This window comes from Danio aesculapii, chromosome 20, assembly GCF_903798145.1.
Source record: "Danio aesculapii chromosome 20, fDanAes4.1, whole genome shotgun sequence".
Lineage (NCBI taxonomy): Eukaryota > Metazoa > Chordata > Actinopteri > Cypriniformes > Danionidae > Danio > Danio aesculapii.
In genome coordinates this window covers 17,542,234-17,568,747 of record NC_079454.1, presented here as the reverse complement: position 1 = coordinate 17,568,747, position 26,514 = coordinate 17,542,234, and the positions used below count along the sequence as shown (strand labels likewise).

The window sequence follows — 26,514 nt, the reverse complement described above, 5'->3', positions numbered from 1 at the left end:
AAAGATTTCACATTCAACCCAACTGTTATTCTCTGCTTAAAACGATATACGACTAAAACGGCTTGTGCTGAACTGCGCAACACACCATTGAAACTGCCTTTCCCCAGTGATTTTGATCGGTCTGGGTTTAACAGCTCACTAAACCCATGTAATGACTTTCAGTCGTTTCAAAAAACAATTACAAGACTGACCCTAAAGCGTAAATAAGTTAATAAATAAATACAACGGTGGGCTGGGTTGTTCTGTTGTTTCCTAGGAGACGCAGGCTGTTCCAAAAGCACACAAAGATCGGGAAAGGGAAACCGTTACCATGGAAACAGGACCGCACCACGTCTATGTTTGGAAGTTGTGGTATGGAATGTATGGGGCTCGGAGAGACGGGGGGATGGGATGTTGGAAAAAATAAATCTGTTCCAAACGACTCTTATCCACAGCAGACGTCTCAGGATCACACTGAAAGATCCTCGCAAATAAACAATGCTTCGAGTACACATTTTTCTACCATCTGATAAGGGGCTTTAAGCTGCAAACACCCCCAAAACTCTAAACATAAGTCTCTCTTGTCTAAAGATCACTACAAAGCTCAAGAATACATCAGTAGTTTCTACTCTGGGTTGGTTAAACTTCACCTGACCAAAAAAAAAAAAAAAAAACTAAACAAGGAGTTCCTTACAGCCTGCAGTGTGTTATAAGTGACGTGGACTCAAGTAATTCTATTACAGCATATTTACCACTTATAAATGTCCTTCAGTGTCAGTGAGAGTCTCAAAATTACTGTGCACTACAGGATTCCAGACCGCATGAAATTCAGTTTGAATAAATGTCCAGAACATGGCTCCACTTTATCAATAAAGGTTGAAGAAATACAAGACGAGAGAGAAGAGTATTTAAACATGGCTATCTGGATACAGTTCGAATGTTTCTCAGCTTGTGTTTGCATATTTCAACTGTTTCGGTCTTGTATTTTCATGAGTCTAAAGTGATATCATTATAATAATAATAATAATAATCTCACCAAACTAATGTGCAAAACAGCACTGTATTGTATAATGCCTGTATTTATTCATTCACTATGGTATATTCCAAAACTTTTAGGCCTATGACGCCCGAAATAACAATTCCAGTGACTTGCGACCCCCGCTATCCTCGAAGGTGGTTATAAACATACAGATATTGCACACAAACCAATAGGAACTATAGAAATATGACCATATTGACAACAGTCAATAAGCAGCAGTCTAACAACCATAGTTGTTATTAATTTTTATAGTCATTAATAATTTGATTAGGAGATTTTGATTTGGAGATCATCCTCAATGTTCACTTTTTTTTTAAAACTTAACACAAGGACTGATCGTTCCACCAGATCTGCAACAAATGGATGTTTGCCATTACCAGCTTTTAAAAACTGTTATGGACAGAGATCTTTCTTTTATGTATTCACAAAAGCCTGGAATGAGATCCCACAACATCTAAAAACAATACCAACATTAAGACTTTTTAAAAAATCCCATGCTCATCATCTGATGGTCAACTATTGCTGTAGCCACTGAGTTAGTACCCTGCTTCCCTCTATTTTGTATATTTGGTGATTGTTTGTATTGTTCTTATGTGTTGATTGATGAGATGGCAAGTGTGTCTGTATGTTTTTATGTTCTGTATGTTTTTATGTTTTATGTTCTGCAGAGCAGGAACCTGCTGAAAAACAGCATTCTGCTGAGTCAGGCCCGATTATCTTTTAATCTTTTCCTGTTCAAAAAAAATTATAAATAAATAAATTAATTAATTAATTTAAAAAAATAAATAAATAAATAAATGTACGCAAGTGCGTAAAGGTGTCAAAATTTAACATTAAAAAATAAAAATCAATCTGCTGCATCCAACACTATTGCTGTGTAGGGATGGGTACCAAAACTGCTTATTTTTACATTGTTAACTCCCAAAACCGTTAACTCGTTTATGTGAATGTGTTAAATAAAAATCATAAACATTGTCTCACTATTTAACTGCATTTTGCAATTTAAAATTTTCAACAGCAGGAAGTACAATAAACCAAGAAAGATCCCGACTTTTACCAGAAAAGGCAAACATGTTGATTTTTCTCCAGAAGAATGGTTAAAAACAGAGTCATTTTCTTTCAAACCATTGAACATTCATTTACAGGAAAATTGTTATTTATTTGTTTAACAATTATTGGTTTAGTTTTATTTTACATTAAAAATATAATATTAAAATAAAGTGTTGTTAATTCCGTTCAATTTTTTTGTTTATTTTTTTTTTCGAAAAACACTACAAAAAGAACTGATAAGAGAACCACCATTAAAACCTTAACGATACCCATCCCTATTGCTGTGTCATTTATATAACGTAAACAGCCCAGGAGTTGCAATCCGATGGAAAAAAAATTATTGAAACGTTGATGGCTTCTTATTTGCATGTTGTTGTTTTTTTTTATGTAACTATTAAGTATTATTTATCTTCTGTAGGTTATTGATAAAATATGACAATTGTAATGGTTTAATAATATGTATGTGACTTTTGAATATCACAAAGCGACCCCCACTTTGGAAACAAGTTATATATTCCATGGTAACAATTTTAATTGTATATTTTTTGATGTTATCGGTCTGTTAAGCTTCACAAGCTTATACTGCATGTCACTTTTTATTATTATTTTACTGGTATTTTCATTTTTGAGTATTCGTAATGAGAGACTAGGTTGCTTTATGTATGCATTTTCTCTTCTTCAGAAAGTAGGTTTAATTTATAAATATTAAAAAGTTAGCCATAGAAAAGAATAGCTGGTTAATAAAGTTCATAAATCAGCTCAAACTTTGGTGAAGTTAAAGTTTTTAAAATAAAATCAGTTGTTCGTTGTACAAGTTTGCATTTCGTTGTTGCAATCATGCAGAAATTTATTTTTAAATGCATTTTTATAAACATATCAGCAAATATATCGGCTGTCAGCTTCCAAATCTAAAGGCTTATCGGGCTTGAATGTTTGAAAAGGGGGATTTCATAGTGATGCACCAGAAGAAACATTTCTGGTTCCTATGGAATGACAATCGAGTTGGTAACTCACATTCCAGTCACATTTTAATGGACTTCAGACTTGACGCAGACTCTAATTAAGAGACAAGTCTGTGTTTTGTTGTGTGCTTTTACTATATACAGTATGTAGACAGAGTTCTAAAAGTTACTAGATTTTGTCTTGCTTACAAAAGATTCAACATTTAAAACTGTTGTTGTTTTTTGTTATTATTATTTTAAAGAATCTTTTGCAGAATGAAAACAGTTCCTTGAGGTTAAAGTAGGGCTGGATGATATGGCAATAACGCAATCTCGATATTGTATGATAACCATATATATTTTGATATAAGTTGTTAATGCTTCCAGATTTAAATAGAGTACCCCAACAGTGACTGGAGACACAAAAATTAGAGGGCCCATTAAATGGCATAACATATTTTTGGCTGATACATTTTCAGTGGCAAAATAACTCTAATATCAACACACTTTTAGATTCCCATTGCTGTACATGTCTGCTATGTGATGTCCTCTTAAATAGAGTAAAAAAAAAGCCCAGCGCTGATCATTGCTAAACATAAATTTTATCAGCCCAGCCCAGGAGTTTCTTAATGGAACCATTTCAGTAACCATTACCACACTTAAAGGTAAAAGGAAACATGTTGGGTTCACCAAACAACCTTTAATCATAAAATAATCATTTTTAATCACTGTAGTCTGAAAATATTTGTAGTTTGAAGAATGTTTGTACTTTTGTGCAAAGGGTCAATGGATATATGCTTGGGGTTCTTCTAGAACCAAGAACCATGGCAATAGAAAACCTAAAATGAGTCTACTTGACGTAGAGATGTTCACCCAGAAATGAACATTTCCTCACATATACTCACACTCAATTGGTTCTAGACTTTTATGAGTTTCTTTCTCCTGTTGAAAAAAAGATAGAAGGTTGGAAAAAAAGTGGTCATTTGGCTTCCTTCGTATTTGTTTTCCCTACTACGGGTGTCGATGGCTGCCAGTTTCCAACATTCTTCAGGACATCTTGTTTTGTGTTCAACAGAAGAATGAAAGTTTAGAACCACTTAAGTGTAACTGCTGAGGATGCTGTCATTTTTCCCTTTAATAACATGTTTGGCAGTGTTTGGGGTAAGGAGGAGAGTTCTCCAATGGGTCAAAGTTACTTACTCAAAGGCAAAGAAGAGGCCACTGGTCACCAAAATGAGAACCATGGTAAGGTAGAAGACCCCAGTTTGCTTCGCCATCATGATTCGCCCGTTGCAGTAAAACCTATTTCGGCCAGGAAAAACCTGCCATTTCCGTTTGTTCTTCTTCTTCTTGATGTGCGGAGTGTCCATGGGCGAGGAGTTGTGCGTGCAGATCTGATTGTACTGGCACTCCCGGATGGGCTCCTCGACCCCAAGATGCATGTTCCAACTAGCAATAAAACAAACTTCCAAACAAAACGAGTGAATTAACAACGCAAACGTCCAAAGGGAACTAACGAGATAGCTGGAACTTGTAGAAACATCTCTTGAGCTGATGGAGGAAGCATTACACAACCCAAGCAAAGAAAAGCGTGCGAGTGTAACCAAGGAACCATTTTCTTAGCTCCATGTTTTACGGAAATCGTCAACGGTTCGATCGCATCGCGTTTAAAAGAGATGCTAATATTTAAATCCGAGATGATGGGAGTGAAATAAGATCCGAGTGTTTGGTCTGCATGTTTGTTTGGATAAACTCCTTCATTGCAGATGTCTATCCTCAAGACAACAACAGGATACGCTCCAGGACGCGGAGGCATGTGGACATCATGCCTAGAGATGTCTCTTTGTGTGCGGGCGTCTCAAATGATTTTAACTCCGCCGGTTCGGTTCAGAGGGACCGCTCCGAGAAAACCAACTCGACTCAAAAAAAACATGTGGGATTTAATGTATTATACGCCCTTCCGATGTCCTCGTAATTCCGTTCGTGAGGGGTCTTTATTGCATCAACGCCTGCTAAACATAGTCCTGACGGCGCACGTAGAACATTTTAACAGCAAACTAACACAGAGGAGGATGTTTAATCATCTGTGGCGATGATGGAGGGAGAGAGAGGAAGGCTCGTAGTGCGCAGGACGTGGATGGAACAGATCACGGCGTGAACTGCATGAGCTCACGGCACACGATGACCCTATACACAGCGACGCCGTCTCAAATCAGATTGAGCTCTCTGTGTAGACAGCTTATTTGCGTCGGGTGAACCCAAAACAAAGTGAGCTGGCTTTAGTCACCTTATTTTAGGGCATTTGTCTCATAACTCAGTTGGTTGACAGTGTGCATTACGTTTGGGCTAATCCACATTTTCAAACAATCTCCATTTTGATTTTGGGACATAAACATTTATTTTGTATCATTTAATATTATGCTTTATTTTAAAATATTTAAAATACAGCATTTTTACCCAACACACTACATATCACTATGAATCAGTTTATTGTTTTAATTTTCAATAAATATGACAAAATGTAACAAAATAAATAAAAGCCTCAAACATAAACTACATAAAATTTGTAATATTATTTTTTTAAATATATTAAAAATATCCAGAATACCTCTTCTCTCAGTCTGTGATGTGCCGAATGCCGTCTAGTCTAGGTAGGCACTAGGCGGCACACTCAGTTTTGAAACACAGACGATGTGATCGTCGGAATCTCAGTCTTCCTCTCAATTCAATCAATTTCCCTAACATTTCAAGACATTTCGCAATATTTGCGAGTTCGAAAATGGTTTAACTATAATGCAAATAAAACAAAACTGAATGTAAGTAAAAGCAGATCGTTGATCATGTGAACACTTCCTGCCTTCATGTTACTTTGCTATTATTAACTCTATGTGGACATTGTTTATGTCTTAACTGTAATTGGAGTAAGAATAGAGCAGTGTGCACGATTTAAAGTACATTTGGTGAAACGCCAGTGATGCTAGCGGACTTTCGGTTAATTTAGATGGTTCCGCCAAACGGTGTTTCCGCCGGACTCGTGTGTAAGTCGGACCTGTTCAAGATGTCAGTAGAGCAGACGAGCGCGAGTGGAGCAGTCAGTAACATTGTAGAAGATGACAAATCACATCTGATTAAAGGTTTGTTGTATTTTGATAGCATTTTAAGCCATTGTTATGACCACCAACAAACATTATGAATTAACCGTCTACGTTACTTATGAAGCAGCAGTTACGGTAACTGACCTTGTCTGATTAGTTAGTAAAGCAGACCTAAATGCAAGATATCATACAACACAACAGAGATATTATGTTATATATTATAGTAATATACTATTAAACTTTAAATTCTATTGAAATTCTAAGTCAATGGCCTCAAACGCAGTTCCTGGAGGGCCACATCTCTGCATAGTTTTGCTTCAACCAACTCCAACTCACACCTGCTTAATAGTCACTAGTAGTTTTTAACACTTTGATTTGTTCAGTTAGGATCAGCTGTGTTTGATATGGGTTGGAGCAAAACTGTCCTCACGTGTAAGTGACTTTCTGTCATCATTTACTCACCCTTGTTCTAAAACTGTCTGAGTTTCTATATTCTGTTAAACGCACATTAAGCATTTTAAAGAAAGCTGGAAACCTGTAACCATTGCCTTGCATATTATTTGTGTTCTTACTATGGAAGCCAATGGTTACAGCTTTCTTAATTTCTTAATTTTTCTTAAAATATCTTAATTTGTGTTACAAGAAGAAAGAAACACAACCATTGTAAATCAAGTTAAGGTTGAATAAATGTAAAATTTGGGGTAAACTATAGCTTTAATGAATAAATAAGTGTAATTGTCTTTGTCATTCTCTGATGTTAGCTGTTTTAATTCACAAGCAGTTATGTATGGTGCAAATTATGGCATAATTTCCATTTTTGGGTAAACTGTTCAACAAACAAGGTCCTTAGGCTGGCGGTCATACTGTAATACCTGTTCTAAGTGTTTGTCACACTAAACATTTCTGAGTGATTCTCGACTCAGTAGCTCCACAGATCATCAAACTTTGCATGAAATCCGAGCTATCTGTGTTAAATGTTTTTTCTGAATGTTTTCACTGTGTTAAATTATTATTATTAGGGTGTTTTTATAACTTTTTTATAACAATGTGTTTAATAAATGAAAAGTCTTAAATTATGGATAAAATTATGAATAAAAATTCTATTTTATTATTTTTGTAACTTTTTTACTTTATTTTTCTTTTTTACTCTTTAATTGGTAAACTTGTTATAATCCATTAATTTAAAATTGTAATTATAATTTTAAAAAAATCTCTCATAGGATATGTTTGTTTTTATTTCATAAATATATTTATTTTATTTTGAGGGGATAGTGGGAAAATAAAAAACTCAAATAGTCTGTAATTTTCTTTTTCTGTATTATGTACTACTGTGCATGGTCTTGAAATACCAATAATAATAATAAAAATCCTCCTATTAAATTAGAATTCTTTTCCCTCTTCCAATTTCTGTTAAACAGATCAAATATTTTTCCAACACATTTCTAATCATAATAGTCTTAATAACTAAATTATAATAACTAATTTCTTTTTATTTTTGCAATGATGACAGTACATAATATTTTACTGGATATTTTACTAAGATACTAGTATTCAGCTTAAAGTAACATTTAAAGGCTTAACTAGGTTATCAAGATAGGGTAATTTATAATTATGTTGTCAGTTGTCAAGTTTTCTCTGCTGGCTTTTAAAAACATTGTCTTATTTTTTTGAGTACTAATGTGATGTATTAAAAAAAAAAAAAAAAAAACGGTTCAGTTTATAGCAATTTTTATTCCAAACTTTGTACATTGTTTGATAGTGTAGGTATATCAACATGATATTATTTTCCAATATTCATAGGAGTGTTTGTTGTTCTACAGTTTGGCGATTCTACAGTAGCAGCTAAGAAGTGGGCCTTTAAGTCAATTTGTGTAGCTGCAGAAAAAGCCACAAGATGGCTATCGATAAAGAGGGCTGATCCATGGGTGATGGCTGCTGGGACGCAAACTGGGGTCTGATCAATCACAGCTGGGTCACCTGGGTGAGGGTGTCGGATGTTAAAAAGACCCGAAACACCAAGTGACCCCAGGATACATCACTGACGATGCATCCCAGTGCATCAGGATGATGTATCTTGGACACTGAATATTTGTATATAAAAAAAACGATTTGTAGTGCAGAATTTGCAACTTTGTACCTTGTTTGAGAGTGTAGGTACACCAACATAATATCATTTTGAAATATTAGCAGGAGTAGTTGTTCTCTCTAAAAATCTTCCTGTTGATATGTATGTGCTTGTCATTGTGTTGCTTCAAAAGATGAATATAATGTAATGCCATGTGTATTTCTGCTCTCTCAGACCACAAAAACAAAGGCAAACAGTGCTTCACTCTGTTTGTTAATGAAGCCCTGTAGTATTTGACTGAACATTACAGTGCAGCTGTAGTATATGATGAGTTCTTCTGGCTGACGTTTTTTCACAGATGTTTGCTGCTGTCTAGACAGATGTTGAAGCAGATTGTGTGTGTGTGTTTTTTTAGGGGTTTTTCAACTTTAATTGGAAAGAACAGTGGAGGTTACAACAGGAAAGTTTTGGGAGCAGAAAGAGGGAAAGGGTTGGCAAAGGACCATCAAACTCTGGTCGCTGTGAGCACCATGGTGCTATATGTCGGCGCACTTAAACACTAGGCTATTGGTGCCGACCAGATTGTGTTGTTGCCACATCATTATTGAATGTGCGTAATCCAGTTTGTTGTGTTTGTGTGTGTGTTTTGTTCAGGCGGTGCTTTCCTGGCTACCGTGGCTACTGCAGGCATGATTGCAGGCTTTGGTTCAACCCTCGCCGTGGCTAAGAAGAAGAGTCCTGACTGGTTCAATAAGGTATCCAGATTTTCGGACATCACTGGTCTTTCTTCAGCTTGACGTCATAATAAAGGCTTGAGGTTTTAAGCAGTACACCATGAAAGGGAAGACTATAGGACACATGATAACTTGTTATTATGCCAATAATAATAATTAGCGTTGGGCAAAGATAAATTGGCATTAAACATATCCAAAATAAAAGTTTTTGACATGTATGTGCTGTGTTGTTTATATTTGGTATGTGTGTGTGTGTATGTATATATATATATATATATACACATATGCATATATTTGAGAAAATGTTTATTTATATTTAGATATAAAATATGTTTATACCATACAAATTATTTGTATATTGAAATATCTATGTAACAAAATTGTTTTGTATAGTTTTGTTTCTATCACATACATAATAAATGTATGTACAGTGCATCCGGAAAGTATTCATAGCGCTTCACTTTTTCCACATTTTTTTATGTTACAGCATTATTCTAAAATGGATTAAATTAATTTATTTCCGCAAAATTCTACACAAAATACCCCATAATGACAATGTGAAAAGGATTTTGTTAAAATTGTTGCAAATTTATTAAAATTAAAACCCTGAAAAATCACATGTACAGAAGTATTCACAGCCTTTGCTCAATACTTTGTTGATGCACCTTTGGCAGCAATTACAGCCTCAAGTCTTTTTGAATATGATGCCACAAGCTTGGCACACCTGTTTTTGGGTATTTTTGCCCATTCCTCTTTGCAGTACCTCTCAAGCTCTATCAGGTTGGATGGAAGCGACTGTGTACAGCCATTTTCAGGTCTCCATGATATTTTGGCAGTGTGCTTTGGGTCATTGTCCTTGCTGGAAGATGAACCGTTGCCCCAGTCTGAGGTCAAGGGCACTTTGAAGCAGGTTTTCATTCAGGATGCTCTGTACATTGCTGCATTCATCTTTCCCTCTATCCTGACTAGTCTTCCAGTTCCTGCTGCTGAAAAACATCCCCACAGCATGATGCTGCCACCACCATGCTTCACTGTAGGGATGGTATTAGCCTGGTGATGAGCAGTGCCTGGTTTTCTCCAAGCGTAACGCCTGGCATTCACTCCAAAGAGTTTAATTTTAGTCACTTCAGACCAGAGAATTTGGTTTCTTATGGGCTGAGAGTCCTTCAGATGCTTTTTGGCAAATTCCAGGCTGGGAGTGACTTCCGTCTGGCCACTCTACCATACAGGCCTGATTGGTGGATTGCTGCACAGATGGTTGTCCTTCTGTAATGTTTTCCTCTCTCCACAGAAGAACGCTGGAGCTCAGATAGAGTGACCATCATAAAAATGTGCAAAATTGAAGCGCTATGAATACTTTCCGGATGCACTGTAATTCACACACATACATTGTCAAAACAAACTTTTATTTTGGACGCCATTAATTGCAATGAATCTTTGCCCAGCACTAATAATGATAATAAATAATAATAATTATTATTATTATTATCATCCTCATTATTGACAATAACAGTAGCAAAGTTATTCATTGTAAGTGTAAAATAAGTGTAAATAAAAAGCATTGCAAAACTAAATATTGTCCGAATTTGTAAAATTATAAACAAATAGTATGTATATATTAAATAAGCAATAATATTCAACCTAGTGTTACAAAAATTGTCAATTAAAGGCAAATTAATGGAATAAAATACTATTATTGTTGTTTTGTTATTATATTGTTATTATTATCAAGTTATATTTTAGTGTTTCTGAAATGTTAAGGGAACAAAAATACCTTTTTAAAAATGTAAATTGAATTAAAATCACTAAGAATTTTTATTTTACTTCAGCTCAACGGTATTCCAAAAATAATGTTTATTAAATTTGTCACTTTCATAATGTGAAATAAAAAGGTGGAATAAAGTATTATTACTAATACTAATATTACCAATTAAAAAGTATCATGTTGTTATTATTATTATTATTATTATTATTATTAGAAGTAGTAGTAGTAGTAGTAGTAGAACAGTGTTTCAAAAATGTAAATGAAAGTGTCTGATAATTTGGCGGAGTGCTAAATTATTATTATGTTGTTGTTATCAAGTTATATTTTAGTCTTTCGAAATGTGTGTGAAATTTGAATTTTAAAATATTAGTAATTATTATTACTATTATTATTATTAACTATGTTATTCATCTTGACTAAATAAGTGTACATTTGTAATATGTAAAGAATTATCAACACAATATCTTCAAAGAAATGTAAATAGTGTCCCTGTGGAATAAAATAAATAAATATATTATTATTTTGTAGACATTGGGCCTGTTTCAGTAAAGAGTTTAAACTTGAACTCTGAGTTGATTTACAGAGAGATTAATAAGTCTGAGTTTTCGGTTTCAGAATAGCGGATCTGAGTTAGGTCAATCAACTTTAAGTTGACCAACTCAGAGTTAAGCGCGCACACCGCAACTATAAAAAGGCAATATCAATAGAGTGCAGATATAACGAGTGACTATGGCAACATCTTAAAAGAGAGATCAACATTTCTTTCTCCAGCTGAACTTGATGTGCTCGTGCAGAGTTATAGCAAATATGACCATATATTTTAAAAAGCAACACCACTGCATCAGGGAAACAGAGACAGTTAGCGTGGGAAAACATAGCTGCTCAAGTAAATGTGTAATTTTACATTTAAAGTATTTAAATATTTAGGTATAATAAAATAAGTAATGTTATGTGTTTTTTTACATTTTCATCATCATCTCTTATAACAAACCTTTTTAATGCACATACTGTAATTTGTGTACTGTAATAAATGTACCACGGTAACTGACTCTGAGTTAAAGTTACCTCTCTTTCAGAAACAGGCTTGAGTTACCATGTTTTCTCCAGTTTAACAAACCTGCCATTTTGAAATGGAAAACCCAGAGTTTCTCTCATTTCAGGGTTAAAATACTTCGTTTTCACTTAACCTCCTTTCTGGAACGAGCCCATTACCTGATATATGTGATAACAAACTGTGCACAATTAAGTGCAGAACAAAATACCTTTTAAGTGCCGAAATATAAACAAACTTCAACAGATACTGAGCAAAATAAGTGCTGGTAATCATAGCTTATTTTAAGTACAGGTAGCAGTTAAAAAATTCACCTTATGGATTTACATTCAGTCGAAGTCCCAACATATTTAGAAAATCAGATATAGTTCTCCTCTGCACAAAAAGACATCTCTTTTTTTTTTTTTAAAGCCGTTTTCTGCTCTGGCTATTCATCTAATCAGCAGAGAATTCCAGGCTCATGTCTGCTACTTTAACACAATTAGACATTGCGTAAATGCTGACATCGATTCCACTTTACAACTTGTTTTGCCCGTCCACTCCCAGATGAACAGCCTGTCTGTGGACTCTTTGTTTGGTTTGCATTTTTTTTTCTTCAAGGACCTAATTTTAGACCCTTATCCCACATTAGTAAGCACGTGTGTTGCCAAAAATGCTTTTTAAGAGGCTAAATCCAATATGAAGATGGTGATGAGACGGATCATACGTCTTGCCCAGTTTCTTTAATGACTGATCACTTGTTAAAATCGCTCTGGTGCCAGTGCAGCGTTTACTGTAGAATGAGCAGCTTATTGTGGATAAAATTAGTAATATTTTATATATATTTAAGCAGTTAGACTTTTAGAAAACTAGTAAAGTATCCCATAAGCGCACAGTGTATTGATGGAAGAGAATCTTAGAAATGGACATCACAGCAGCATGTTATTGTTTTGAACCTGTGAGTACTTTCTTTATATAGTCTTTTGGATTTTATTGTTCAGTTTGATTCTGATTTGAGTTATTATTGTTTTCATAAATATGGCAAAATGTGATTTTCAGCATGTCAACTATCGCATTCCTCGATGTTTGCAACATGCTAAGCTCTAATAGCAGTTAATCTAATAGACTAAATGACATTAAAGCAGCTAATGACATTAGCAGTAGCTGCATTTGTTTGAGACTTCCGTACACAAACTAGTCAATGCCAAATAAAACCTGACGTTATTTTTGATGCACGTTTCTGGTCGGGTTATACACAATTCATAAATACATGAAGCTTCTAAGAAATATAATATTGGTAGTATATTTTTTGGAATGATTTATGGAGACATAAGAGTTGCTTTTAAATAGGTTTGATCAGGCTTGGAGTTAATAATTTAGCACAAGCTTTTATTGAGGATTCATTAAGCGATTCAACATCACACACAAGAAGTGCTAATTATACAAAGGAACTGTTTGTGCTCAGAGAAGTGCTAGTGTTTTTTTAGAGAGAAGAGTCTATCAACAAGTGGTTTGTCAAGCCCACTCACCTGTTTGAAGCACATTTCATAAATGAACAATGTTTTATTATATAGAGTGATTGTAAGAAAGTGTCTGGCGAATGACTGGTGCAAGTGTTGGTTAAAGTGTCAGAGAGATGAACGAGTGTGTTTTCTACAGGTGGTTTGTCAAGCCCACTCACCAATGTGAGACACACTGAGGTTGTGGTGGAGAGAAATAGCTGGAAAAAAAATAGGTTTTTAGTTGTTTTGGTTTTTAGGAGTTTTAATATATTATTTATAGTGTCTGCCTGTATAATTTTGCTTGAATATTTTAATTCATGCTTAGAATCTTTCTTTTTTTGTTCTATATAATGATTGGTATTTTATATAATTTATAAATGTAATCCAGTGCTTCCCACACAGGTATATTAACAGGTATGTTAACTATTTTAATAATAGTTAAAAAAAAAACAAAAAAAAAACGTGTCACTAAATATACCTGGGCGTAGGCATGGGCCGGTATAAGATTCTGATGGTATAATAACCTTTGATTAAAAATATCACAGTTTCATGGTATTGTGATCACTGCTCTAACATATATTCTTTTTGAAAGTCTGAGTGAAAACAAATACTTTTCACCCCTTAGAAAACAATATATTTTATTTTGAGAAACATTTAAGATATTTTGTAACCGTAAACTTCTGTTGTCTTCATTATAGTTTCAAAAACACTGATTTCTTTACAATTTAAAACGGCATTCTTGGATATCTTTTCTGCTGGAGATACTGTTGTCCTAAAAAAAAAAAAAAAAAATCTTAGATACCTTAGGAATGGTAAAGCAGAAAAAGTTTTAAAACCTTGACTTTTCCGAACCGCGGTATACCTTGGAAACAGTTATCGTTCCATGCCTTGGGCAGCTCAAGTATATTATATAATCTTTTTACACTTTTTTTTTTTTTTTTTTTTTGTATCCACCCAATATAACCAAACATCCGCAAGCTATTAAGTAGTGGAAAATCTTTTTTTTTTCCACCCATTTCATTCTGTGTGTGCGCGAGACCCGTCAACACTTCTATAGTCTCACATCTCATGTGCTCTGCAGACCCACAGAAATGCGCCTTTTTGGGACAAAATGTCCTAAAACGTCCAGGATTCGGCTTTGGCTTTCTAAAGCTGTCGTTAATTGTATTTACTTTTGCATTACCTTTTTATGTAAGCCTGATCGCTTGGCTTTGAAGCTGACAGTGCGTACACAACTGTGAGAGCTCAGAAAAATAACTCAGAAAAACTATATACTCTGAGAGGACGAAATGACTGGTCTAAATATATGTACACCTGGTAGTCAAAGGTTTATTCAAGGTATTTGCCTAATTTACACGTTTTAATCTGGTAGTTATTATAACCACTTATAACCCAGTGGTGCTTAACCCTGTTCCTGGAGATCTACCTTCCTGCAAAGTTCAGCTCAAACCCTGATCAAACACACCTGAACCAATTAATTAAGACCTGAACAGCACTTGATAATTACAGGTGTGTTTGATATGGGTTGCAACTGAAATTTGCAGGAAGGTAGATCTCCAGGAACAGGGTTGGTCACCCCTGCTTTAACCCATTGAAAAGAAACAGTGTATAAAAGTGTCATAATAAATCAAATTATTGTTAAATTAAAGAGCCCATATTATGGGTTTTTGAAAATGCCCTTCCATATAGTGTGTAACACAGCTTTAAGTGAAGTGAAATATCCAGCTAAGGCTTAAATCTGTAAGTGTACAGTGTTTAAAAATATTGATTCATCTATAAAAGAGTCGACTCATAGTGCTTCAAACGAGTCGTCTTGATAACGAGTCATTAGGTGTTTCGCGATGACGCGGCTATGAAACACAAGCCCCGCCCAGTAGTTGCGCGCGCAAACCCAGGAGATTTGAAACCTGCGGCCCCGCCCACTAACACAGAAATTTGTTTGTCGCATATTGTTTACTATTTATGTGATGTGGATAAATGGTGTTTCAATCTACCACCGGAAGTATATTTCAAACTGTACTGCACTGCATCATTAAATAATTGATCACAATCACAATTAATCATTAAATATGGCCTACTTTTAGGAAGGATTAGTTAACCCAAAAATAAAAATAATTAAGTACTTAGGTTACAGTAATGGATTAATTTGATCATTTCAGGTGTAACTTGTTTTAAGAAAAAACGATGATCATTGATCCCTAATAAAGATATAAATAAATAGTTAAAACACTGTGTATACTGTGGTAAATTAACTGGAAATTCTAGAACTTGACTGGTTCCTCATTTGTGAGTCGCTTTGGATAATAATACTGGGTTTTGTTGAAAATTAATGTATAGTACACTAAACATATTCATAAATTTAGTTGCATTATTGGACCTTGATCTTTCTTCCAACAACTTATAACATTGAAAAGTTTGAAAAAAGTAACTTTTATTAAAGTTTTACATGTTTAGTGATACATTGTGTGGTTTGGTGTTGTATATTACTCCACATAAAATCACTGTAATAAACTGCCGTCTATATATATATATATATATATATATATATATATATATATAGAGAGAGAGAGAGAGAGAGAGAGAGAGAGAGAGAGAGAGAGAGAGAGAGAGAGAGAGAGAGAGAGAGAGAGGAGAGAGAGCGAGAGAGAGAGAGAGAGAGAGAGAGAGAGAGAGAGAGAGAGAGAGAGAGAGAGAGAGAGAGAGATTTACTTCTTATACATCATTTCAAACTATTAAAATGTCAATAAAAGTCACTTTGTTAAACTATCATTTTGTTAAAAGTCACTGTTAAACAGGTGCAATGATATTAAGCATGGCCTGAAGATAGTCCCCAACTAGGTAGGTGAGTAACATCGATGCAACTTTTTTTATTTTTAGATGCTAATGGTCTAATCCAATTCAATGATTTATGCTAAGCTAAGATAAAAGCGCTCCAGCCAGACCCAGAGATTGACTGAATTTATTAAAAAGGGGTAAAACTCGACTGTTTAACTCTAGAGGATCTGTAAAATGAGCCTATTTGCAAAATACGTTAATTTAACTGCTAGTGAATTGCAATATTATTATTATTATTATTAGTAGTAGTAGTATTATTTAAGATTACAAAAGTAACAATATTCATGGCTGGGTATCTTTCTTAGTCAAAATCAAAAGTTACAGAGCAGAAATCAAGGTCTCATATTGCAAGGTCATAACTGTAAATATATGGAAAATATGAAAACTGTAATTAACAGATTTTTTTTCAGTGTAGGAATGCACAATATACCTGCAACCAAATCATTATAAGCCAATAAATGCTATTTGTAGTACGATCTATTGGTTAATGATAATTAGGTCGATATCTTTAAGCCGATTAGTTATCCAATTAAAACTATTTCAAATAATATTTTTAAAGAATTCATATTAAAATGATTATTTCCATCTCTCTACCATTTATTAAAAGGATTTCTTTTAGCAGTAATTTGATTTTGCTTAAAGTTGGTGACTTTGCTTATTTCTGAATTTGTTAGTTTGTAGATTTTATTTTCATAAATGCAAGTTGGCCATAAAAATGAATAGTTAATACTTTAAATTCAGAGTTGTTCACTATGTATTTGCCTTTTGTTTTAAGTAACATGCAGAAATAAACATGCAATAAATATTTATTGGCCTATTTATCAGCTGAAAAATCAAACGTTTCTAGTAATTTATCATTGCAGCCAAGCATTGCTAAAATTATACCATTGTGAATCAAGTAATGCAGAAATCTTCTGTTCGCTCAATAAGATTACAGAGAAGGGCGTGTGAATGCTGCTTTACATGACCTAAAGTGCTGGCATACTGATTGTGTTGGGCAACATACACATTAAATTAAATTATCTTTTCTTTTTTCTTCTGATGTGTCCAGGGTATAATAGGAAGTGCTGCAGTGCCAGAAAGCGGTGCATCTTTAGCGTTGCGAGCATTGGGATGGGGTTCACTTTACGCCTTGGTGTGGAGTCGGTCTTCTCAGCCTCACCATTTGGAAAGCGATGGGGGTCCACAGTGTATGTTTTACATCCCACAATACACACTATAAAGAGATATTTCATCAAAATCTGAAAATGTACACCCTCAAATGGATTTTTCTGTTGAACACAAAAGAAGATATTTTTAAGAATGATTGAAATGTTAACCATTGACTATAGCTTCTATAGTAGGAAAAACAATTACTAAGGGAGTCAGTGGTTACAAGTTTCCAACATTTTTCAAAATATCTTCTTTTGTGTTCAACAAAAGAAGGGAAATTCACACCGTTTTGATTGGGCTATCTCTTTAATTATATATATTTTTTCTAAAAACTTTAACTTTGCTTTGATCTAGATCTTCTTTCTTTGTTCCAGCTACAAGAATTTCGTCAAAAAATGCAATCCATTTTCCCTGCCATCCCTAAAAATGAAGACGCTCAAGCGAATTCGGTTCCTTTTGATTGGAATTCCATCTTCAAGTCAAAATGAGCTGAAATGTCGTTAAGCAAGAACACACAGTCTTAACGGACTGCCTGGAAATGTATTGCATGGCCACGTTTAATCAAGTGTGAGGCAACAGGATAGCCGTTTTAGGCCCAGTTACCGGATTAAATATCAAGTATGAGGTCAAAGCACTGGAGAACGGCTCTCTAGAGGCCTGGAAGACTCCACACTTGATTATGTTTGCTGGATTTCACAAGAAGAGACTTTTAACTCCATGTTTGTACATACTGTAATACTTGAGACCTTATTTAATTCACACCTTTGCAAAACAGTGGCCTTGTGTTGTTGTTTTCTTCATCTTTTTAGTAAACATGCTGTTGGAACATTAGTTGTCCTTAGTAAATAATATCCCCTTCGGCTGGTGGTGTTAAACTAAAGCAGATATTGTTTGAAAATGGTGTCATTTGATTAGAAAAGCATATCATGATAATTTGTTTTCAAGCTTTCCCCGAAAAGCAGATTCCTGGAAAATAAGGGGTAAATGATGAAAACATGGCCTGCAGCGACGGCACAAGCTACAGAACAGCAGTTGTTCGGTATGTGGAAGCTTTTTTGTCGAGGTAACACTGCAGCATAGAGCTCTGGGTATACTAATACAGAATGTATTCATCAACCTTAAAGGAACACTCCACTTCCTTTTATAACTTCCCTAGAGTTAAACAATTGAGTTTAATCCATTCAGCCAATCTCAGAGTCTGGCGGGAACTGTTTTAGCTTAGCTTAGCATAAATCATTGAATCAGATTAGACTATTAGCATTTCACCAAGCGGCAACCTCCCGCTCTCCCTTGTGAAGCAAATACGGAAGTAACTGAAACTGCAATTCATCGAAATTCCGCTAGTCCTGGCTCCATAATAGACACATTTCTACTGACCCCACTGTTAAAATGGCCAACTTTACAGCAGAAAAAAAAAGGTGTTTACAGCTGTGTACAGACCGATTTTGGTTCATATAGCTAATATTACCCTTTATGACAACTGTGAGGAGGTGAATTTTTTATAACTCATCCATTTCCTTTGTATTAGATTTATATATTATTATAGTATTTATTATATTAATATCTATTATTATATTTCTAATTAATGGCGGGGCCACTTGAGTGAAAGCTTGTTGCAGTCACTTTACCTCAGCTGATTCCAGCTAATTAGTCGCTGAACTCGGCATATACAGTTGAAGTCACAATTATTAGCCCCCCTGAATTATTATCCCCTTGTTTATTTTTTCCCCAATTTCTGTTTAACAGAGAGATTTTTGTTCAACACATTTCTAAACATAAGTTTTAATTACTCATTTCTAATAAATTATTTATTTTATCTTTGCCATTATGGCAGTTCATAATACTAGACTAGATATTTTTCAAGACACTTCTATACAGCTTAAAGTGACATTAAAGCCTTAATTAGGTTAACTAGGCAGGTTAGGGTAATTAGGCAGTTGCTGTATAAGGATGTTTTGTTCTTTAGACTATCAAAATCAATTATAGCTTAAAGAGGCTAATAATTTTGACATAAATGGCTTTTAAAATTTAAAAAACTGCTTTTATTGTTGCCGAAATAAAACAATAAGACTTTCTCCAGAAAAAAATATGATCGAAATACTGTGAAAATTTCCTTGCTCTGTTAAACATCATTTGGAAAATTTTTTAAAAAAGAAAGGGGCTAATAATTCTGACTTCAACTGTACATCATATTTTTGTGTTGTTTTATGTGGCTTTACACAGTCAGTTGCTTTTTGGAATTATTTCTTACAATTCAATCAAATCAGATGATATGGCACACTGTTTGCACTTGTGCTCACAAACCATTCACATGGCCTCCATTTCTCAGGTGAGTGAAATTATATACTTGTACCATCTCTATAAATGTATTTGTTTTATTTAAGATCATTTATATTTTTCTTTAGAACTGTAATGCACTCCAGAATCTGACAGATTGATTAGCTGTAAGCTCTAGAACAGTCATCTGAAACGTTGTCATACAGTGTTATGCCTGGATTTTATAAATAGGCTTGTATTTACTAACACAGACTATATTTAAGGTGTTTGGAAGTAATTCACGTTTTCCTCCTGTAGAAAAACGTCATAAGAACAATGCTTAGTAGCTCAATGTATTACAACAGTGTTTTTAAAAGACTAAACACTTTATTGATTTAGTGTACAACCAAGCACATGTGGTCAGAACGCAAACAAGTCACAGGTAATGAAGCTTTAAGCGTTTCTCCCAAAGGAACGCCTGTCTAAGCAAAATGCTAGCAGGCGTCTGTAGATCCGCTCACACTTTGCCTCTTTGCCCATGTTTGGTATCCCCCGGCCAGTGTGATGACGCGCGAATGTAATTGGCCACACCTACTGGTAGCTTTTTTTTGCATTCATCAGAAACCTATGGGTGATGTCACGGATACTACGTCCAGATCTTTTACAGTCTATGCATTTCACTCAAACATTTTTTAAAAAACTCTTAGTTAGATCATGTACAAAGACTGACCGAAAATAAAAAGTTCCTATTTTCTAGGCTGATATGGCTAAGAACTAGACTCCTATTCTGGAGTAATAATTAAATAGCTTTGCTGCTGCAGCAGGTGATGATATTAAGCAGCGCCTGAAGATAGTCCCCAACTAGGTAATACGATAACATCGCTGCACCTTTTTTTATTTTTCAGATGCTAATGGTCTAATCGAGTTCAATGACTTACACTAAGATGTGCTCCTACCAGACCCAGAGATTGGCTGAATGGATAAAAAAAAAATGGTAGAACTAACTTCCTTCAATACACCTGCCTGGAATTATCTAGTATACCTAGAAAGAGCTCGATTAGTTGATTAAGCTGTGTATTTGGGGTTGGAGTGAAAATATGCAGGACACCGGCCCTCCAGGACTGAGTTTAGGCACCCCAGCTCTAGAGGATGTGTAAAATGAGCCCATTTCCAAAAAAAGTTAATTCAACTGCTAGTGAATTGCCTTTTTTAAACAAAAGATTGCCAAATTAATGTTATTTATGGTTGGGTACCTTCTTTAGTCAATTTTCGCCACGCGCGCACACACACACACACACACACAAAAAAAACAACACAACACTGAAGAACAACGTTCACAGTGCTTGACCAAATTTCATGTACATTTACTTTTAACATGTGGAACATGTATAAAGACTTTATACTGAATAAACAATGGTCATCAAATCATATTGAGCAAAAAGAGCTTACATAAAGAGTTGTACATATTTTTTTTTTTTCTTCGTTAAGTCATTTTTGGGGTAACTTTCACATTGAATTACATTTATGCCATCTTTTCAGTTAGCCTGTAATTTCCGAAATCTAAGGCCATTAGAGGGAGCCATTGCTATCTCTGTCACACAGAACTTCATTATAGGACTAACATTCATAAAGAGGCATTCATAAAGGCTGCGTTCTTGTATTAAATACAGCGGAGCGCAACGGCAACTGAACAAGTGCATTTACAGGCGTATTATTACCCCCATATGCAGTTGCTAATGTACATGCTCAATCCAGTAGAGATGCTTTTCCAGTAGCCAAATTCATATGGTTCATTGTAAAACTGACACTGATCTGCTGTAAAGAGTTTAAAAATATTTACTATTTAACCAAAAGATGCTGAAAACAGCAATGCGCCGCACATCAACTAAATATGTTTAACAATAAATAAAAGCTTAGATCAAATGCAAAAACGCCTCTGTATGAACACCCTTACATGTTTGAAGACTTCCTCACCTGAAACAATGACTTTATATTTGCAAAATGTCAATAGCGTGTAGCATTAACTACGCACTTCGGATAATACCACATCTCTTGGAGGAAAAAAAAAATGTGAAAATGGGCCCATATAATGTACAGTTTCTATATACAAATCGACCCGTGGGTATAGAATAGAGGGGTAACCTAAGCACTTTTGAGTTCACCGTCAGAGAGAGGGGCTCTCTATACGGCTGCACTAATATGGAAGCAAGTTGGTTTAAAACCAACGCTCGCTTGACCCTCAGATACTGGTGTGGTGAAACAGTGCAACACTGGTGGTCAGATCAGAACATTGCCTGTGGTCATTCACATTTCATCATCATCTCCCCTCTGAGCCAGCTAAATCTATTGCACAATGCTTTTTTTCAGAGCTGTATACATGTATGTCTTAAAATCAGTTTTTTTTTTTTTGTTTCGTTTTTTTTTTCTTATATCGCAACACATTGCAAGAGAAGTTCTATCTACAACATGTCTCACAATTTAAATAAATCTGCATTCCCCGAATAAACAAAATCCCACAAGAAAACAAACAAAACACTGCATCAAAACAATTCAAAACATTCTGAGAGCAAAATACTCTTAAAAATCTAACGCTATCGGATGACAACTTTGGTTAAAACAAACTAAAGAAAATACACAGACGCAACGAAACAAAAATAATAATAAAAAAAGAATAGAAAAAAACGAAAAGACCAAGTATTAAATATCTGTATTAAAATCATTTAAAAATCCCAAATGAAAACTGGGAAATGGGGCAGAGGAGCTATATATATTCTCTATATATTCATTTGTATGTAAAAACATTTTTTTTTGTTTGTGTTCTTTTCCTTAAATAAAAATATAACACCGGCAGTTCTGTGTGATCTCTGTGGCTCAGCTCAGCCATGCGTTCCCATGATGGCACTATAGGCTCCTGCTCTTTTGTGCGTGTCACGAGCGGCCAAGCTTAAAGAGTACCTCACACAAGATGGCCGCCACTCCAGAGTTCAGCACAGAGGACAGCGAGATATCAAGAAGCCTGCTCTCGTAGAGGACGAACTCGGGCCTGTTCTCTTCCACTTGGGCCATGGCCAGCAGGGCTTTGGCGGCCCGGCACATCATGTTGATACTGGGCGGCTCATGTTGGGTAGAGTGTCCCATGTGCAAGAGACTATGAGGGCTTTGCTGATACTGTGCCATTGCAACACTGTCCTCTAAGAAACTTATCAAGGCTCCAACGCTGCCCTTCTGCAGGGCAACAGCGCGGGCAGCTGTTGGGTCACCTTGTGCAAGATTAGAGAGAACGGCTACGGCCATCTCACGACACACCTGACTCTTTCGTTCACCAACATGCCGCACTAATGTGGCAAAGAGGCGCTCCTGTCTGCTGAAGGGTGGTGTGGCCAGCAGGAGGTCAACGTTTGAGTCTTGGATGCTCAGTTTGCACAGGCACTCCAGCACTAGCCTCTGCGGTGTGAGGGACGAGAAGCCATTTGCCGTGCAAAAGGGGTCCTGGGCTTCTGCTGAAGGGCACACCATCCAGTGGAGCAGCCCATCCAGAATGGGAAGGCAGATACTTTCTGGATAAACGGACAGATCTAGCTGTCCTGAAATGTTTGCAAGGGTGACCAAGGTGTTCTCACGCAAGGCACCAAGGCAGTCCCACCACCATTCATCCTTGCTGCAAGCCAGACCTCGCTCTTCTTCTCGCTGGTAAGTAGCTGGCATCCTTTTTCTTTTAGGGTGTTCATGGTGCAGAAGCACAAGTTTGCCAAGGATGAGCACTAAACCTGGGTGCCGAGCCATTTCACTGTCATTGCCTGGGACAAAGGAGAGTCCACGGATGATATTGGACACGCAGATGCAGCGCTTGGCCAACTCATCCTGCCAGCTTTCGGCTACAGAAAGAGGTGCTTCATCCCAGCACCGCGGCTCATCTTCCAGCAAAGTAACGCTGCTCTTTTTCTCTCTAGTGCGGAAGGGGAATGTCTGAGATTCACCTTCTGATATGGACCCTGGATTAGACTTTAGCACGTCATCTACAGTGGCTGTCAAGTTTTCCTCTGAGGGCCCTGGGAGTTCTCCTTTCAGCTCCTCTTGCCTCGTGGGCTGCTCTTCAACTGTTTCTTTCCCAAGTGCTTGCACACCTTCCTGATTCTCAGGAGGCTGTTCCTCTTCCCAGGTTCTCTCAAAATAAGTCTGGATATGGGCAGTGGAGTCCCCGCCGCCTGCTTTCCAGTGCAGCAGACCACTGTTGAACTCCCCGGCAAGACCTAGCAGCTCTGATCGATCCTCCACACAATCCTCCTCAGCGTCTTTCTCTTCAATTTTCACTGGGAGCTTGTCATACTTACTGGCTTGCTTGGGTCTGGGCTCTATTGGAGGACACAGATCTTTAGCAGTGTTCTTTTCCTCTTCATCTGCCTTATTCTCTGCTGACTCTTCTTTTTTCTCTATAACGAGTGCTGCTGTTGAGCTGCTGGGCTGAGGTTTCTCAGGCTCCACGTCTAATCGTTTCTCCACATGTTCTGCAATGGATTGGCTTTTGAAATCTGGACTGGAAGGTTGCTGTTTTTCTGTAGGTTCTGAACATGAACCAAGAAGAGTTTTCTGACCCTCTGTTCCAACTTCATATTCCTCAAGGATCCCAAAGATCTCTATTAAACACCTTCTGAAAAATTCAACAATAAGCTCCAAGAAACCCGGCAGCTAGAGGAGCAAAGGACACAAAATGTATTATCAAAGATCATAAGATCATAATGAACAATTGAAACTAATATGACATTATTTCAAACAAAGTTAGTTTTGAGTTATTTTCGGCAGTTCAAAACAGCTCACAAAAGTGAGAGTGTTTGTTTTGGCTCCTAAACACGTGTGACCTACTATTGGTCCGTGACCATTACACAATAGGTGTGTGTGTGTTCTTGCAGAAGGCTGTTTCCTAGTTGTTTATGAAAGTGTTTTTTTCTCATCGTTGTTGTGTTTAGGGTTAACCGCGAACAACATGACCTTGTGAGCGTTACAAATTTACAAATCCATGTACTGCAAGGAAAAATCGGCAACATCAATCAGCCTTTCTGAATGTATTTTTGCCTTTAAACGAACAACCAGATAACTTTGTTTGAAGTATACCAAGGCCTTGAGACCAAAAGCTGGTATACACTTACCTGAGACAGACCAAAAGAAGACACCGTGTTGTCATCATATAATAAAATGTTTATAGTATCTAGGGCCCACGTGCTCTCGGCAAGCAAGCCAGACTTAAGGGACATCACACGCCAAGCCTCTGGTGTGCCTATAAAATATATGCATAATTAAACTTTTCATGACCAGACAAAAAAAAGAAGATATTTATGATAAGAAAAGCCATTCATACCAATGTCTTTGGACGTTAACCTTCGGCGGGGTTTAAGCTGGGGCTGGGTGGCCTCCACAGAGTCCAGAGGGTAATTGACTTCCCTATGGATTGTTGGGAAGCCTTGCCCAGGAAGACCACCACTTTGAGAGCTTGGCATGGACACTGGGCCCGCTGGCTTTTGCATCTGCTTCAGAGATGCCATCATATGAGCCTTAGTGGGTGACATAGAGCCACCCACAGAGCGAGGGAAAGGTGCAGGGCTTGGAACTCGAGATATATGGTTTGGCATTGCTGGAGGAGATTGGTAGGAAGAAGGTGGTTGCCGGCTGGCCATGGGGGGCATGGAGCTGGAAGAGGACGAAGAGTGTGGAGGAAAGGGAGATTGACGCTGACCGGGCCACTGACTGTCCTGACTGACCCTGACTTCTGGATCATCCCCACGGCTCATTGAGGGGTAGGGGGGGCCATGACTCTGTCGGGTGGGGTAAGGGTAGCTCATGTCGTGCCTGGTGTGCCACATGTTTCCCTGAGGCCCACCACTGGAGTTAGAGGATGGGGGTGGTCCACCGCTCATCATGCTGTGCTGAGGAGGTCCCTGCCCACCTGGCTGCATGCGATCTCGTCCGTACGCATAAGGGAATGGACTCTGCATGGGCCTACGCTCTGGGTAACCGTATTGGCTGTACATATCAGGCTGCTGACCACCATACTGCATACCATAGGCTTCATTCTCATGCCGCTTAGCAGGAGGACCATACATCCCTTCTCCAGGCCGTTTATAACCCTGACAATGCAAATACATAAAGCCTAAAGGTTAAAAATATAGCATTGATGTAAAATTCTAAATAATAACATTTACATTTATTCATTTAGCACAGCGGTTCTCAGTCCTGATCCTTGTGACTACTGCCCCCCTTCCCCTGCTTATTTTGCTAGTCTCTCATGTATAAAACACCTAATTTATATAACCCTGTGTTCAGATTGACATATTCCCCACATAGTGTTCACTGCTCACTTCCCCCTATATACAGGAAATCTGCATAACTTTATATCTGTTACACCACCATTTGCAATGTTTTCATGGCCGTTTCCACTGTCAAAAGGTACCAAAAAGCGAATCGTACTATAGCACTTTTTGGGTATCCTTTCCAAAGGGTACCTAGCATAACAAAAGGGTACCAATAGGCGGACCCAGGCATACAGCTGAAGGCAATTGGTTTACAGAGATATGTCACAAGCTTGTGCACAAGCCAGAAGAATGAAAACAAAGGAAGCGCCATTTTTAAATACACAGCCGAGACATTACATCGTAATAATGAATACATATAATAACAAGCCATGGTTTGACCCAGCTTAAACAAACCATGTCGCCATCTTGATGAACAGCCACAAAGCCAAGAAGAAGAGCAGAATCTACCTGTAACCCCATAATTGTTTACAAGGTGCGAGTGATTTCACTTTTTTCGAGAGAGCTTGTCGTTGCGCATCTATATTTGAAAAAACAAACTTCTTGAGCCGATGATAATATTGTGTGCGTGAATATTGAAGTGCTTCTGACATCCGATCCTTTCAGAAATGGACAAACGCAAGAGTGAATCGGGAAAAAAAAGAGCATATGATACGTTCAGCAACCTAAAACATGAACAAACTGGCATGTTTAACTATTATTATCATCACCTTTAGGACTATTATGAACTCGGAATAAAGGAATTACTTTCTAACAAGATGTTACATGT

General features: G+C 36.6%; 3 protein-coding genes across 5 annotated transcripts in view; 1 reads left to right on the top strand and 2 right to left on the bottom strand.

Moving 5' to 3' along the window:
• Positions 1-5,203, bottom strand: part of zdhhc14 (zinc finger DHHC-type palmitoyltransferase 14) — a 49,500-nt gene extending 44,297 nt beyond the window's left edge. The window contains 1 exon segment of the mRNA XM_056480947.1: positions 4,210-5,203. Coding sequence (XP_056336922.1) covers positions 4,210-4,451 — 242 coding nt within the window. The 5' untranslated portion in view covers positions 4,452-5,203.
• Positions 5,204-5,862: 659 nt separating this feature from the next.
• On the top strand, positions 5,863-18,015 carry tmem242 (transmembrane protein 242). Its single transcript, XM_056480946.1, is given in 5 exon segments — positions 5,863-6,143; positions 8,824-8,924; positions 17,087-17,167; positions 17,169-17,225; positions 17,562-18,015. Coding segments are annotated over 5 exon segments (486 nt in total). The 5' UTR covers positions 5,863-6,010; the 3' UTR covers positions 17,676-18,015.
• Positions 18,016-20,776: 2,761 nt separating this feature from the next.
• The window catches only part of arid1b (AT rich interactive domain 1B (SWI1-like)), a 160,423-nt gene continuing 154,685 nt past the window's right edge, over positions 20,777-26,514 (bottom strand). For all 3 annotated transcript variants that reach the window (XM_056445302.1, XM_056445304.1, XM_056445303.1), the window contains 3 exons: positions 24,797-25,562; positions 24,588-24,715; positions 20,777-24,129 (listed from right to left, as the gene is read on the bottom strand). In XM_056445302.1, the coding sequence (XP_056301277.1) occupies positions 22,372-24,129; positions 24,588-24,715; positions 24,797-25,562 (2,652 nt within the window). In that variant the 3' untranslated portion in view covers positions 20,777-22,371. The remainder of the gene's footprint in view (positions 24,130-24,587; positions 24,716-24,796; positions 25,563-26,514) is intronic.